The sequence below is a fragment of the Limulus polyphemus genome, unplaced genomic scaffold, assembly GCF_000517525.1.
Source record: "Limulus polyphemus unplaced genomic scaffold, Limulus_polyphemus-2.1.2 Scaffold795, whole genome shotgun sequence".
In the NCBI taxonomy this organism is placed as follows: domain Eukaryota; kingdom Metazoa; phylum Arthropoda; class Merostomata; order Xiphosura; family Limulidae; genus Limulus; species Limulus polyphemus.
Genome location: NW_013666405.1, coordinates 190,768 through 206,444, shown reverse-complemented (window position 1 = coordinate 206,444; position 15,677 = coordinate 190,768). Strand labels below are relative to the sequence as shown.

At 33.6% G+C, this 15,677-nt stretch overlaps 1 protein-coding gene across 4 annotated transcripts in view; it reads right to left on the bottom strand.

The window, feature by feature from the left end:
- The window catches only part of LOC106460559, a 41,679-nt gene that overhangs the window by 2,512 nt on the left and 23,490 nt on the right, over positions 1 to 15,677 (bottom strand). Inside the window, exons 2-3 of one of the 4 annotated variants that reach the window (XM_022387310.1) lie at positions 13,155 to 13,333; positions 36 to 1,199 (exon numbers count right to left, since the gene is read on the bottom strand). In XM_022387310.1, the coding sequence (XP_022243018.1) occupies positions 13,180 to 13,333 (154 nt within the window). In that variant the 3' untranslated portion in view covers positions 36 to 1,199; positions 13,155 to 13,179. Of the gene's footprint in view, positions 1 to 35; positions 1,200 to 7,373; positions 9,079 to 13,154; positions 13,334 to 15,677 lie in introns of those variants that run through there. The other 3 variants (XM_013920275.2, XM_022387308.1, XM_022387309.1) reach the window with 3 other exon arrangements.

Here is a 15,677-nt window from a genome sequence, read left to right as displayed (position 1 = left end):
TACACTACCCTGGAAGTACCAGGATGTATTTAACATCTCTGGGCTTAATACCAGGATGTATTTAATATGTAGACATAGCTATATTCATCTGGTACTGTCTTACACTACCCTGGAAGTACCAGGATGTATTTAACATCTCTGGGCTTAATACCAGGTTGTAGTTAACATCTCTGGACTTAATACCAGGTTGTATTTAATATCTAGACATAGCTATATTAATCTGGTACTGTCTTACGCTATCCTGGAAATACCTGGATGTATTTAACATCTCTGGGCTTAATACCAGGTTGTATTTAACATCTCTGGACTTAATACCAGGTTGTATTTAATATGTAGACATAGCTATATTAATCTGGTACTGTCTTACACTACCCTGGAAATACCAGGATGTATTTAACATCCCTGGGCTTAATACCAGGTAGTATTTAACATCTATGGACTTAATACCAGGTTGTATTTAATATCTAGACATAGCTATATTAATCTGGCACTGTCTTACACTACCCTGGAAACACTAGGATGTTTCTAACATCTCTGGACTTAATACCACATTGTATTTAATATCTAGACATAGCTATATTAATCTGGTACGGTCTTACACTACCCTGGAAATACCAGGATGTATTTAACATCTCTGGGCTTAATACCACGTTGTATTTAATATCTAGACATAGCTATATTAATCTGGTACTGTCTTACACTACCCTGGAAATACCAGGATGTATTTAACATCTCTGGGCTTAATACCAGGTTGTATTTAATATCTAGACATAGCTATATTAATCTGGTATTGTCTTACACTATATAGTGAAATAATCAAAACAGAAAATATGGTTTTAGACAATTTTATTTTGGTTTGGGTCTTCACAGAATAGTTCACGTGGTAAGGCACCTAAAGCTATTATAAAATATATGTGAGATATTTATTTGGTTTATGGCTGAACTAACTATGCTTATAAATAGTGAAGTCACATATAAAGAAAAGTTTCTCACTGATCTCTTTATGATCTTGCAATTTGCTAATTATAATAAGTAGGAAAACAGTTAAGCATATCATAATAGTACATTACAAGGCAGCAATACTAGGTTGTACAACATGAATCCTACCAAGTTGTCAAGTATCACCCGAGGACTGTGGGAAAGTCAGCAACTAAGTACTTTGTTAGAGCTGGAGTCAAAATATGACTCTCCGGCAGGACCTACAGAAATAAATTAAAACTGAACAACAACAAAAAGAGCGGAGGAAGCAATTCCTGATGTAAAGAACTATAGACTCTAAGAAGGGTAAAGAAACTATTGCCAACTTGTTAGTCCAAAGTTGGAAAGTTTTAACAGTAAAAACAACAGTGTCTCCTTCCACTGAAGAATGTTGTTATTTCCGCAGGATTTTTTACCACAAGATCATAATTTTGTCATGGCTTATTTTCTGATATTATTTGTGGATTTTATAACTGGTACAAGTACCTTTGTATATATCTTGTATCTTTTGTATTTTTATATAGTAACCAGTATTCATCATTATATTAGGGGAGAGCAGAAAAAACTGGGACTCCTGCTCTAATTCTCAGGTTTGTTGACCAAGTAAAAAAAAAGATAATTGATTGTGCGAGCCTCTAGGTTGTCCATTTTATAAGAAGAAATGTGGCAATCATATGCTTGAGGTAGGTGTTGCAATCAAAACATTATTATTCACCTGTTAAAAGTTAATTTTAAAGAGGTATACTATGTCTTCTTGTGACTAAGATAATAGAGTCACTACCGTTACCTATTAACAAAGCTAGGTATATATCAAACATTGGTAAACATCTGAATCTTTTGTGAATTACTTGCATTAAAAAATACTTCTAAACATTTTGTGAGAAATTATAGTTGAGATAGAACTGGGACACCTTATCCCAGTTCTCCCCAGTACCATTTATTTATTGTTTCAGAAAATTATGAAAATGCCAAGATATAAAAGAAAAACTGGCATGGGACTTGTGCCACAGTGCTAGAAGCAGTGAAGGCTGTTCAAAAAAGCAAATCAATACAACATGTAGCAAAAGGAAAAGGAGAATCAAAAAGTGTACTTGTAAGATATGTAAAGAAATAAAATAGTAATCCAAGTACCAGATTGGCACCTAATTACACTCAATGAAAATTAAGAAAATAACATTGCAGAATACCTAACAACTGCATCAAAGATGTTTCATGGTCTTACTCCTATCAAAATGAAACAACTAGCTTACGAACCGGCTCTGAAAAACAAATTTAGAATACCAACAAACTAGAATGAGACAAAGATGGCCGGAAAGGATTGGTTTGCTGGCTTTATGCACAGGCATTCAACTCTCTCAATCCATTCTCCTGAGGCAACATCATTGATGCATGTATCTGCTTTCAGTAGACATACAGTAAAATAGTTCTTCAATCTTTTGGAAACAGTTATAAATGATAAGAACATTGTTGAAAGAAGAATATCTACAGCACACCACTGGTTTTCGGGCAACTGATGGTCTGGCACCACCTTTAATCCTGGACAAAATTACGAAAGCGCAATTGAAATTTCCGCGACTGCCAGACTAGTTCACTGGGCAGCCACAGATGGCAAAAAGTTTTACGAGTCCTGCTGCCAAGGGTATAGCAAGTACGCTTAAAGAAGAAAGTCTGGCCGAGTGGATGAATGTAAACAAAGAAACACCTGTTCTTCATCATTATACCGACTCTGAAATTATGGATATTGTTGTGAATCCTGATTAAAACAATGAAAGTTATGAAGATAAAACAGATGTAGCTGAAAGACTTACTATGGAGACAAGTTAATTGAGTTGACGGGTGAATTAATAAGTGGATTAAAACAATGTACTTTTGTGACAGAACAAGAGCTAATGACTCTTCATTTGTTGTATGAAAAATTACACAGGGAAAGATCAAAGCACATAAAACAACTTTGCTTGGATGAAATGTTTAAAAACATAGCCAAGAAGAATGTGGTCAGAGCAGTAGGTTTACCTCCGATAATTCTGTGGCTTCAACTTCAAGTACAGTAATCCTGACAGACCTCAACTTCCAGACCTTTGTGATTAGCTCTAAAATGTTCTTTGTAATTACAGTAATTAATAAACCTTTTTCATTTATATTGTACTAATAAACCTGTATCATTTATACCAGTAATAATGTATTTCATTAATCATTTAATTCACATTTAATATTTGTTTTATTTAAGTTTCTAGCAGTCCATGGTGCTTTAGACACGAGAGGGGTATAATTAGTGGGTCAGAGGTGTACTGTTGAATTATTATTACATGAGCTCTGTTGGTCCAGCAAAATGGATAATCTGGCATGGCTCTGGAACCAAGGGCGCTGGAAAATTGGTGGTGTACCTGTAATCTGGATTTACTACAGTGCAGAAGGTTCCAAAGCTTGTAAGCAGTAAAGGCCAGAAACAAGTGATATCATGTGAACGAGGTGAACTTGTGACAGTTTGTGCCATCCTTTTTGCAACTGGTATAGGAATGCCCCTAGGAAAAACTACGAAGACATTTTTCTCATTGGAGCTCCTGAAGATTCCTTAGGATTGGTGTCCGAGTCTGGTTGGATGAACAGTGACCTGTTCATAAAAGTCATGGAACATTTTGTTACATACAGTCATTCTGTCAAGAATAATCCTGTCATTATAGTCAACAATAATCATGAAAGCCATATGTCTGTTGGTGCTCTGGAGTATGCAAAGGACCATGGAATCACAGTGCCTCCACATACAAGTCCTAGAATCCAGCCACTAGATTGATCTGTTTTTGGTCCAATGAAGACCTATTTTAATGCTGAGGCAAATAACTGGATGAAAAGAAACCCTGGCAAATGCATTACAATAGATCAAATGGCACAGCTGATTGGTGCTGCATGGATAAAAGCTGCTACTCCAGCCAACATTACGGCTGGCTTCAAAGCTTCTGGTACTTGGCCATATGACAGACATGTCTTTTCTGACAAGTGACCAGTCATCACCAGGTCTGAGTCAAGCATATCCACTTGATCCCCACAATGATGAAGTTTATGCACAAACCTTCTAATCTGCACATTCAGACCCAGGTCCCAGTCACAATAATGAAGTCCATGTACAAATGTCTTGCATTGCTGTAAATATGACCACACAAGAGCTCAAAATATAAAGTTTTGGGTTGTTTGACATTTGACCCCTTAAAAAGGTCTAACTTAAAAAAACGAAAAATGTATCTAGGCATACTGGACAAGGGTATAACCCTACCAAGTTTCAAGTCTATCTATCAACAAATGGAGGAATGGTAGTCGATTGAAAAGTGTTTGGAAGAACAAAAACAATAGAAAAACAGTACATCTTTCTGCAGGGACATAAATGAAAATAGTATACAATATTATTAAAATGCCTTATAAATGTTGAGTTCCTGGTTGTAAATAGAACTATACAGTGAAGGAAAGGCCCAGTAATTACATAACTGTGTTCAGATCTCTTGGGATGATGAAATGAGAAAACAATGGGTAAGAAAAATACACCATGATTTTTCTTCCTCAAAGGATGCAGAAGTATACATTTTGAGGACCAATTTACTTTATAGGAAAATGTCAGTGAAGTTGATGGTACTTTTTTAACACAAAACTGCAATATTAAAGACAGATACATTTCCCTAAAAGTTTGAAAACAAACCAAAATATTTCTCCCAAAGAGTTAAAAAAAGACAGAACAAAACAGGACACTGCAGAGAAAAGGAAATCAAAAGCTGAAATGAGGAGAAAAAAAAAGCATAATATTATTCAATTGAACATTAACTGCAATCATACTGCTTCTTTCCCTGACTTATTGCTAAAAGTTTGTGGTAAGATAGAAGCTCTTAGAAAAGAAGGGTTGCATTACTGTGTCAATGATGAATGTTTAGTTTTTACAGACATTTCATCTGGTTCTGGAATCCAACAATTAACTATTCTATAACTATAAAATGTACTTTAATATTGGAGGTTAACCTTAGTTTTTGCAAAGTTTCATGTAAAGAAGTAGTAGCCATGGGCTTTAAAGATGGGTTTCTTAAATTCCTGGCTTCAAATTGGAAGTTGTATTAGTTACCTCCAATCAAAGGGATCACTAGAGACTCAATCTAGAAACAAAAACAACATCAAAATTGCCACTGACATGAGGCAGTGAGTGGTTTAAAACTTGAAGATAAAGCAACAGTTTAACTGTAAAACATCTCCAATTTATTATTGAGTAAGTACATCTCATCCAACAGCCATCAAATAAGAGAGCATTTGTGAGTTACTAATTACATCTCATCAAACAACCATCCTATAAGAGACAACATTTGCGAGTTATTAATTTGGAATTACTTTCTATTGTGACATACAATGTATTGAGAAATAATCAAGTAATTATTTTACCTAAGGAAAATTGAAACAATTAGGCAGCAATATTGATGTTTCATCATCTGCTATTACTGATTTTCAACCTCAGGGATAGTGAGGAAGACATGCTTATTACACATGAGCTCCAACCTAAAATACCAACAGATGACAAAAACATGTTTTCTCTTATTAAACATATAAACTGTGGTGAACTGAAATGGCCATCAAAATACATAGTTTTAGCTACTACTTATTACTACAAAGAAGAAAAGTAAAGCCACAGTTTTTGGAGTAACTAAGTAGCAAAATATGAGACTATATCAGCATAAGATGTGTTTCAAACACCAACACTATCAAAATTATAATTATTGCCCATTTGTTTTTTAATTATGTTTTAATTAAAAATAAAATTATACAATGATTAACTTATTAACATAAGAGTAACAGAGTAATATAATAACTTATGATTATCAAGTAAATTATTAAAATATTTTAAACTCAAGCATTTATACCTTGTCAGAACAATTAAGTATAACTATTGTTACTGGCCATATGAATAAAACAATTCATAGTAATTTTAAAATACTATATTTTTCCAAAAGTACATTTTATATGATACATTGAAGTTAGTATTTACTTAAGAAATACCAGTTGCTAGCTCTTTTGTATTATACTTTTTTTAAACTGTGTTCTAGTACTGTATCAAGAAGTCTGTTCAATAAGATCTACTGTAGTAAAAACTTGTTTGTCAATATTGTAATCTGGAAACTATGCTTGTAACTGTTTTATGTTATAAAAGTTTGAAACATTTCTATTCAACCTAATCATTTTGATCTGCAAATCTGAAACTTTGTGGTAGAAACATCCAGTAGATTTCAAAATAATGTTTAAAATCAGTAATGGATTCCTATTATGTATCTCAAAACAATTGGTGATATTTGAAATGAGTTGTTTTTTAGTAAATGAAGCACAATACGTCAGGAAAATGTCTGGTCTCCTCTGCTTGATGCCACATGTGACCAGGCCACTGTTCTAATGAGTCACTCCGCCTGATATCATCGTCACGTGTAACAACAGATACACGTGCTTCAAGTTTGACTCCCAAATGATGGTCTCTTCATGGCAGGCTTGGGTTGGCATCTCCTATGTCTCTTCATGTTTCACAACATCTCACTCAATGTGATTCAATAAAACTAAGCCCGGAGGCTTCATCCAAATTCATTTGGCTTTAACTTTTTCAAAAGGAACAAAAGTTTCTGACCATCCTGGGTTATCTTTCAGGCCCCAAATTTTCTTTGAGGCTTGAAAGGTGTTAAACCTAAATTCCTGCAACAAATTTCAAATTTATCTTTGGTATTAGAGCACTGTTGGAAACTTCCTATAAATGAAATGAACTGAGTCATTCAACACTGAAAGAAGCCACTTGTAATAAAATAGGACTGAGTGTCAATGGAACTGGAGACATAATTTCTTTGAGTTAACATCTCGTCAGTTCTAAGAATGTAATTTCACATAAGGCTAAATTTTAAATGTAAACTAGGTAAGTGGCTTTTAGAACTAAACAGCCGAATTACAGATTGAAAAAAAAGAGACAAATCTATTCATGAATTTCAATGGGTCAAATTATTCCACACCTACAAATTATAAACTTTTGAACTATTATGCAAGCAACATCTGTTAAAGATAAATAATGGTTGGAGATGGCTTAAATGGGTAATGAAGAAAACTTTAATATAAGTTTAATATAACAGTAAATGTACATCACCTGATGATGACAAAACCTTGTCGAAACGTTGTACATTTACTGTTATGTTAAACTTATATTAAAGTTTTTCTTCATTACCCATTTAAGCCGTCTCCAACCATTATTAGTCTCAAAGTGGGTTCCTCGTCATCGAATCTGTTAAAGATAAGTTATTCAGGTTGACAATTAAAAATTATGTTCTAGACAGCCTTCTATGCTATCATATCAATAAATTCTTGAAAATGATCTTACTGGAAGACTATGATTTTTTAAAAACTTACCGAACAAAACAATCAGATCACAGAAAACCACATACATGACAAGCACATCTTTTGACATATGAAATAACTGTTGCGCTTCACACATAGTTATTAACTTTTAAACAAAAAATCTGTAATGATGACAACAGTACAATAAAATTCAATAAACTGAAGAATAGTAACTTGGGTCACAAATTACTTTATCATTTTTAGCACATAATTAAACACTACTTTATGTTCAATTTCTGTCAATTAATAATCCACAAAGCAGTTTATTTTGCACAAACATGGAAAAACATTACTGCAAATAACAACTTCTCTTAAGATATAGCCAGATGTAAAGTATACATGAAAATGAAAAGCATAAACCTGAAAGTCAACATAAATTTTTAAACAGATTTAACCTCCTGTACATATGACTTTTCATTGGAATTTGTCATGCTTATATACACTTGACTGAGATGTCAGCCTGTTAAGGAGTAGGCTGAATACTGTATCACTTAATTATCATAAAAGGAAGCAGATAATCATGCCTGGGGTAAGAAAGCAGTTTTTTACATTAATCAATGGTCACAAATTTTCTTCATCAAATGTATCCAAAAAACAGTTTCTGAAACCTGTTCCATACAAAATTATTTTTGATAAATGCCTTAAGTCATGAAACTTTGATGAAGGTATGGTATTCAACAAAATTACTTTGTTTGAAATAGCAAATATCTGTGGATAACAAAAAAAATTATTCAAAACTCATAATATAATATTAAATTTGGTTCTGCTCAAGTAAAAATTACATTAAGTTTTATTTATAATGAGCGATGTACAACATATTCTCACACATATAAAAAAGGAAACTTTTGACTACATTTCTAAAATCTTGTTAAACTCTTATTTCGACACACACACACACATATATATATATAACTTTAATATAAACTCATCTTACTATTGACCAAACCAAACTAAAATCTGGTAAGTTTAAATTTTCAGTTGCTTAAAATTAACTTTTGTCATCTGTTGAAAGCTAGTTCTTTTCACAAACTGAAACAAACTCTTCTGTTGCCCAAAATACAACTCATCTTTTGTTAAGTGTGAACTTTGTTGTCTGATTAAAGTCAGTTTATTCTGTTTATTTCTTTGGAACTGTGTATACTTTTACAATTGCAACTATTGTTTACAAGACATTGGTGCACATTTAAGAAAGAGTTACATATACTATGAAATAATTCAACAGTAATATAACACAAAAGAAACACTTCAAAAGCCAAGACCCTGGAATGTTGTAGTGAAATAACACAATAACCCATTTTTTGACTAGTAAAAGAAGTTTTACTGCTATTACGTTCCTCATAACTTGTCACACCTAAACTGTCTTTCATGAAAAGTACATGTTTTCAGATTATTTGCTGTTACTCTTTGATTCTAAGCCTTTTTTGTTTACAATGAATAGGATCTGTAAAAAGTGAATAATGAAAAATATCAAAGCAATACTCAAGTGTCTTAACATTTTACTTTTATAATAAACACACAGTATATGGTAGTAATGTGGAAAAATAAAGTGAAATATATAACCAAACAAGCTACTGCTACGAAACATGGCATTTTAGTCAAAGGCATACAGAAATGTAAAATGACAATTTCTAAGGCAAAATTGCTTGAGCATAACCCAAGTGGATGCTTCTTTAGAGCTTCCAAAAGAAGATGATTCTTTTCCACATTTTTGCACTAAAAGAGAAGTAAAACAATTGCAGGATGTTAACATTTTCTTTACATGAAAATGTCCTTCAGATAGATACTTCTTTGCAGCACTAACAGCCATTACCTGGTAGGTAACTGCTAAGAAATTTCTTGCACATGCCACAAGCCTTGAGCAAACTACCACCCCTATAAATGTCTGGGTACTGCACCAGCCTATTATGTAATTGTCATAATAGTATGGTCTTCCAACAGCGGGTGGGTGACACAACCTCCATATACAGTAATCCTCATAAACACTAGCACATGATCACAAGCTCATTCTTATCAAGGCAAAAGAAATGCACCAGAAGTGGGGAGGAAGAGTGGGAGGTGGTTCAGAGGTAAGTATCTATAAGAAATACATTTCCACGCAAGGAAAATGCTAATTACAGAAATGCTACATTCCTCTCTACACCACTAACATACAGAATTTCACAGTAAAGATGGTAGTGGAGCTAGTGTTGATCAATTACAAAGATGAGCTCATTTCTGAAATAGCAATAAAAAGAGAAAGCCCATGGGGTATGACTTCCATGAGACTGGGGGTCACCTAATGAAGCATACAATGGGAGACTGCATACTTCTCAAGCAGGGAATATTCTAAATCAAGTTTTTTCTCCTTTTTTTTTGTACTGAGAGAGCAAAGCAAAGGACATTAGGAATATCCAGCACTGGTGATTATTTGTCACCAAGGTGAGTGGAAAGTTAGAATGGTTAGTGTGGAATGACTTTAGGCCATTTTGTTTTGGTCAAATACTTACAAGAGAAAGATACTATAATCACAGATGGAGGAAGATGAAGGCATCACCTGCATCCAGAGATAAATTCAAGTCCCTTCTGGTTGGTCCTATCTATTGTGAGATAGTGTCACTGGGTTTCTTGTTACCTCCAGGTAACAACCAGCCCTAGATCTCAGATGACGGGTGGGCCCAACTGGTCTCTTATCAAGGTAGAAGACACCAATAACAGAGGAATCTCTCCATCTCAACTTTTCAAGTGGCTTGGGACTGGGGAGTAAAGGTATTCTACTAGAAGGAGAGAGAGAGAGAGAAATAAGCATAGGGAAGAACTCAGAGAACATACATAGACCATTGTCACCAAGCACAATCATCTGAAATTGTGTCCCAACTGAAAAACAGTGAAACAGGTTACTATGGCTGGAAACAGCAGGCACTAGCTAGGTGTAAGGGCAGGACCCCACCTGCTGCCATTTGCTATTTTAATTTTGTTTGTAAAAGTTTGGAAACAGCCAGTTCAGTCAATAGGTATACTGCTGAATCAGTCTTGCAGAAAACCTCATCTCAATGGTGGACACTGAGCGAGGCAGATGGTTTAACATTTTCAGCACTCTTCTGTTTGATGTGGTAAGTAAAAAAACAACAGGTAAAACATAGGTTCCATGGTGATTGCATCTCTGGCATTTGATGTAAGAAACAAAAACAGAAGTGTTGGAATGGATAATCAGATCACCCACAAATATGACCAAATATTATGGCATGCCCAAAAACATAAAAATATCTGGAGACAAGATCTCAGAGTCACTAAAAGTGAGAGTGAGCCTGCAGGGAAAGATGGAGAATGAAGAGCCTTGAATACCAAGATCTCCATGATGTGATGACACAGGGGTGATGGTTGAGCCTGCCCCAAATGTGAAGCAAGAAACCTCCTAGAAAGATGTTGAAGATGAAGGTGATCAGTAAGAGGATCAGAAGGTGGAGTATGAAAAGCAGGAACAGACCTTAAGAAAGAACTAACACAACCTAAGGATTGCCAGTAAGGACTAGAGGTGTGCAAAAGTGTGTGTGAGGGGGGAGGTGGGACAAGAATTAGCTACAAGGAAGAGTTAAAACCGAGTCTTGTTGAGGGTGGAATTGTTAACAGAATAGATAGAACAAAGAACATGTCAAAGGGTAGCCCCATGGGACTCCTGAGGTCTGGTATCCAACTGAGGTATCTGTAGCCTAATGAGACTGGAGACCAGGGAATTGAAGGAAGATTGTAGATGAGCAGCCCCAGCCCAAGATAACAAGGAATAGAAACACTTCCCAAAGATCAATGCAATAAGAAAAGGGACGAGACTTAGTTCAAGAAGAGAGGAGGAAAGAAGAGTATGCAGACAATGGAGATACCAAGAACAGAGAAATCAAGTCAAAACAGAGACAGCAAAGAAAGAAACAGCAGCCAAAGGGGTAAACAAATAAGAATGGGTTTCCCTATCATAACAATCAGGGTTGTGCCGAAGAACCACATTTAGGGAGTGAAAGGTAGAGATACAGCAAAGAAGTAAATATAAGACAAAGGCAAGCTGAATGAAGAAAAGAAGGGGACATAGAAGGAGAAAGAGAAATACCCCAAGCAGACTGAAAGGATCCAAGAAATATAGAATGATCATGACCTTAGGCCATAACAAAGGAGTCATGAAGATGAGGAGGACAAGAGAGATGTTAATCATCATGGAGGTGGGAAAAAAAAGAGGCCCACAGAGTAAAACAACCCAAGAGTTATTATGATATGCAGGAGATAGAGATAGAAAGTCCCATATCTGAGTTATGAGCATAGTAAACAAAAAAAGGTAAAGAATAGCCAGAATAAAAGGAAGGAAGAGCTAGGCAAAATTTTCCACAAGTGAGACAGTCTCCAGGGAAGTAAATGAAATGGAACAAGGAACCTGAATTAGTGAAGAAGTAGGTAGAAGGAAAGCATATGATAGCATCCTGTAGGACAAAACATCAGCAGTGAACATGTAATACGATTGTTCATCACAGTTTTATAATATTCAGTTACCACAATAACTATCGTACCTTGCCATAGAATGAAATCCAAGATCTGTCGTACACCAGGTGTTAGCCTAATTAAGTGAGCTAAAGGGATAACTACTAAACATCAGCTGCACAAATGGATAAAATAATCATTGATATAATTGGAGAAAACACCTGAAGAAGAATATCTGGACCTAGGGTAATTTTTTCACTATGCATATGTTGACTGAAGTGGCACAAAGAAATAATGTGGTAGCTAGTGAAATTGAAATTGTAAATCAGATGGTTGGATCAAAAGTGCAATGAGAAAAATAGTAATGTAATACCAAATGAAGAAAAGTATTCACAGTGAGTAGCAAATCAAAAAGCAAAGGAAAAATAATTTGAGCACAATGCTAAGAAGAGAAAAAGCCTATGATCATGTGCTATTGCTCACTGGAATCACTGTGCATGGAGGTTGTGTTGCCCTCCTACTGAGGGAAGAGCCACAGCTTTATGACAACTATGTCATAAGCTGGAACAATACACATAGATATGTGTAGCATTTGGAGTTTGTTCAAGGTTTATGGCATGTGCTGGAAATTCTACAGTAGTTGGGCACAAAATAATAGCTCTTAGTGGTGCAGAAAAGTAAATAACATTTCTGAAAAGTATTTCTGTGTGCAAGACTAACAATATAAATCTCAGATCTAGCTTATTTGAAAGACATCCTATAAAGTATACAAATAAAACAAAATGTCTGTTAAATGAGCAGCAGAAAACTGTAAAATACACATACAGCACATAAATTGTTGTATGTTTATTTCAGGAGGACAGGTACACTACTTTGTAATGAAACCCTGGAAACCAAAAATTGTTTGGGCTTATCAAAATTTTGAAAATTCTTTACCTCCAATAATGCAGATGGATTCACGTTCTAACGAAAACATTTTAGTAACAATAACTTGACTGACTTATTCAGTAACAACTAAACATTTCAATAAAAGTAATTACAACAAATTGGAACTTAGTAAGTACAAAAGAAAAGCTTTTTGAATAGTGCTTACATATAAATATATACATATCAACATTTTCTTCAAAACAAATCAACAGCTAATCAATCATACAGAATAATTGAAATGTAAAAATAAAAAATTAAATGACATTATAGAAATAATTAGATATTTATATGTCCCAGCTGCAGTGAATAGGTTAATAGACTAGGAAAACTATGAATTATTAGCTTACTTGTATAAAGCTGTTGCATTAATCGGCATAGGTAGGCTTACATCTGCTATAAAAACTGTAGGTAACATATAGACTTACATGTTATTTCCACAGAAATATAACCTTAACTGTGAACAGTTTTATGATGTTGTGCCTCAAATAAAACTGTATCTTCATCATCATCATCATCACTTTTATCTAGTGGCTGCATTTCAAGCTCTGACCCAGGTGTAGTGATAAGACCATATTTTCTTGACTTGTTCCTTTTTCGACGTGACCTTAAAATGTTAAATTTGCCTAATATAAGAGGTTTTTATAACACACAGTAAATTTTTTTTTATGAATACAATCATCACTTCTGTGAATAGTTATGATTCAAAGCCCATGAAGTATAAAAATATACACCATGTTATGTGTGAATTTGTTAAGTTTTTTGCATTGTATGACAGTCTATGAATTAAGAAGATTGTTAACCTTTTAAGTACTGATTTTTGTTCAAACAGTCTTTTACAGCTCTGCCTCTGCTAAATAATATACCCTGAACTGTGACTATATTTAAAACATTACAGCATTTCCTGTGCATCATTACCAAGAACTTTAACTATTTAGCTTCAAAAATTCTCACATATTTACATGTTAAACTGCATAAAGCCTATAACATATTCACATGCTAAACTAATATATTGTACTTGATCAACAACAACTATGAGAACTGAAGTTTTTAAGGGTAGGCTAAATTGTTACTATTGTAATCCTAGAAATACACCTATAAGAAATAAATTACTTTAGAGCACTAGTCAGAATAGAGAATTTTGGTTTTATGAGAATAACTAAACTTGATTAGATGTAGACACTCTTGATGACAGACATTTCTTTGAAAAACAGGGTTTTATATACTTATAGGTTGTTTAAATTCGGAAGCAATACTAAAAAGTGGGTAAAGAGTGGTTTTCTATCTAAAATGTGAGTTACATCCTGTTGAAGTTGAGGATATCAAAGACAGTAGCAAGAATATTGAATCTATTTGAGTTTTTGTTGGTGGATATAGTGGGAGAAGTCTTTTATGTAGTTGAAACTTACTACTATCAAATTAAGCTGAGAAACTTTACAGTGAGATTAGTTTTCAGCTGTTAATGAGATCATAATTATAACAGATTTTAACTTCAGGCACAGATTGAGAAATTTATTTAATTAACAAATGGTAAGGGAACCTACTAGGACCAATGCTATTTTAGATTTATTGTTAACTTCCAATAAAGGAATGGATTACACAGTAGAGTTTAAGAACATCTAGGTGAAAGATGTAATCATTGCTTTAATTAGGTTTGCTGCAAATTTAAAAAAAGCAAATTTTCAGAGGATGCAACGAGAATTATCTATTGTGAATTAAGTAACTAAATTGTAGATATTGACCAAATGCCAAAAGCATCTTAAGTAAACTTTTAAATATTGAAGATACACATGCTCAAATAATAAGAAAAAAAAATGGTTGCAAGTGAAAGACCAGTTTGGCACTAAAAGAGTATAATGGATAAAATTAAAGAAAAGTATTATAAATTTAAGAAATTTAAATTGACTGTTATGATGGAAAACATAAGATTAAAGACCAAAGGAGTTAGTCAAATACAACATTAAGCATTGAAATACATACATAAAAAGGTTGGCTCAAAATATAAAAAATTGACAGTAAGAATTTATTTAAATACAGGTCATGAGTGAAAGGCCATGTCATCTCGTTTGTTGACCCAACTCAAAATTTTATTGAACTACTATTTCATGAATTTATGTCAATAACTTTGGTATCAAACTGTAGATTATAATTCATATTTTAGTACTATATATTACTCAATTTCTTAATTTAAAAGCAAATATTAAAGAACACAGATAAGCATCAATTTTTGTGTGTCACGTGGTATGTTGAATGCAGCATTGGTTCAAATTAGATGTTTTTAAAGTCAAAATACTAAGTCCATAGTTTTGAACGAATTAGAAACTCATTATTAATACTGACAAGCTATAAAATAAGAACATCTTATCTTTTCAATTTGCTAAGATATTGCCCATGTAATAAATAAAACACAGTGACACCCTGCCCACCTCTTTCCATTTTTGGAAATGCTCCCTTATGTACACTTACTTTTATATATGACAAGAATAACCAATCAGAAGCTCAGGATGTCCCCCTAGTATTAATTTAGTAATTTATGATTTTTTAGTTTTTGAATATATATATATATATATAAATGTAAAAAAAAAAATATTTTCTTTTATATCCTCCATGTGCAGATTTTTTAATGGCTTAACAACCTACCTCAAGCATCAACTGAGTAAAAAGGTCGTGACTAGAAGAGATAATTGTTTGCTTTTCTTCTTCAGTTACTGTTTTATATTTTAAGAAAAATAAGTTTAAGAACTTATTTCAAAATAGCAGTAATCTATAAACAAACATAATGTATAATAATTGAAATGTGACTGTATTTTACAAAATACTAGTCTGCTAAAACAAAGCCAAGACAAGTTACTTTGTACAGACAAAAAGTCAGTTTTAGGTTATTTGATACAGTAACATCAGTGCACATGGGCCGCATCATTGTAATTTCTGTATTGTTAGCCAGGCTCAGC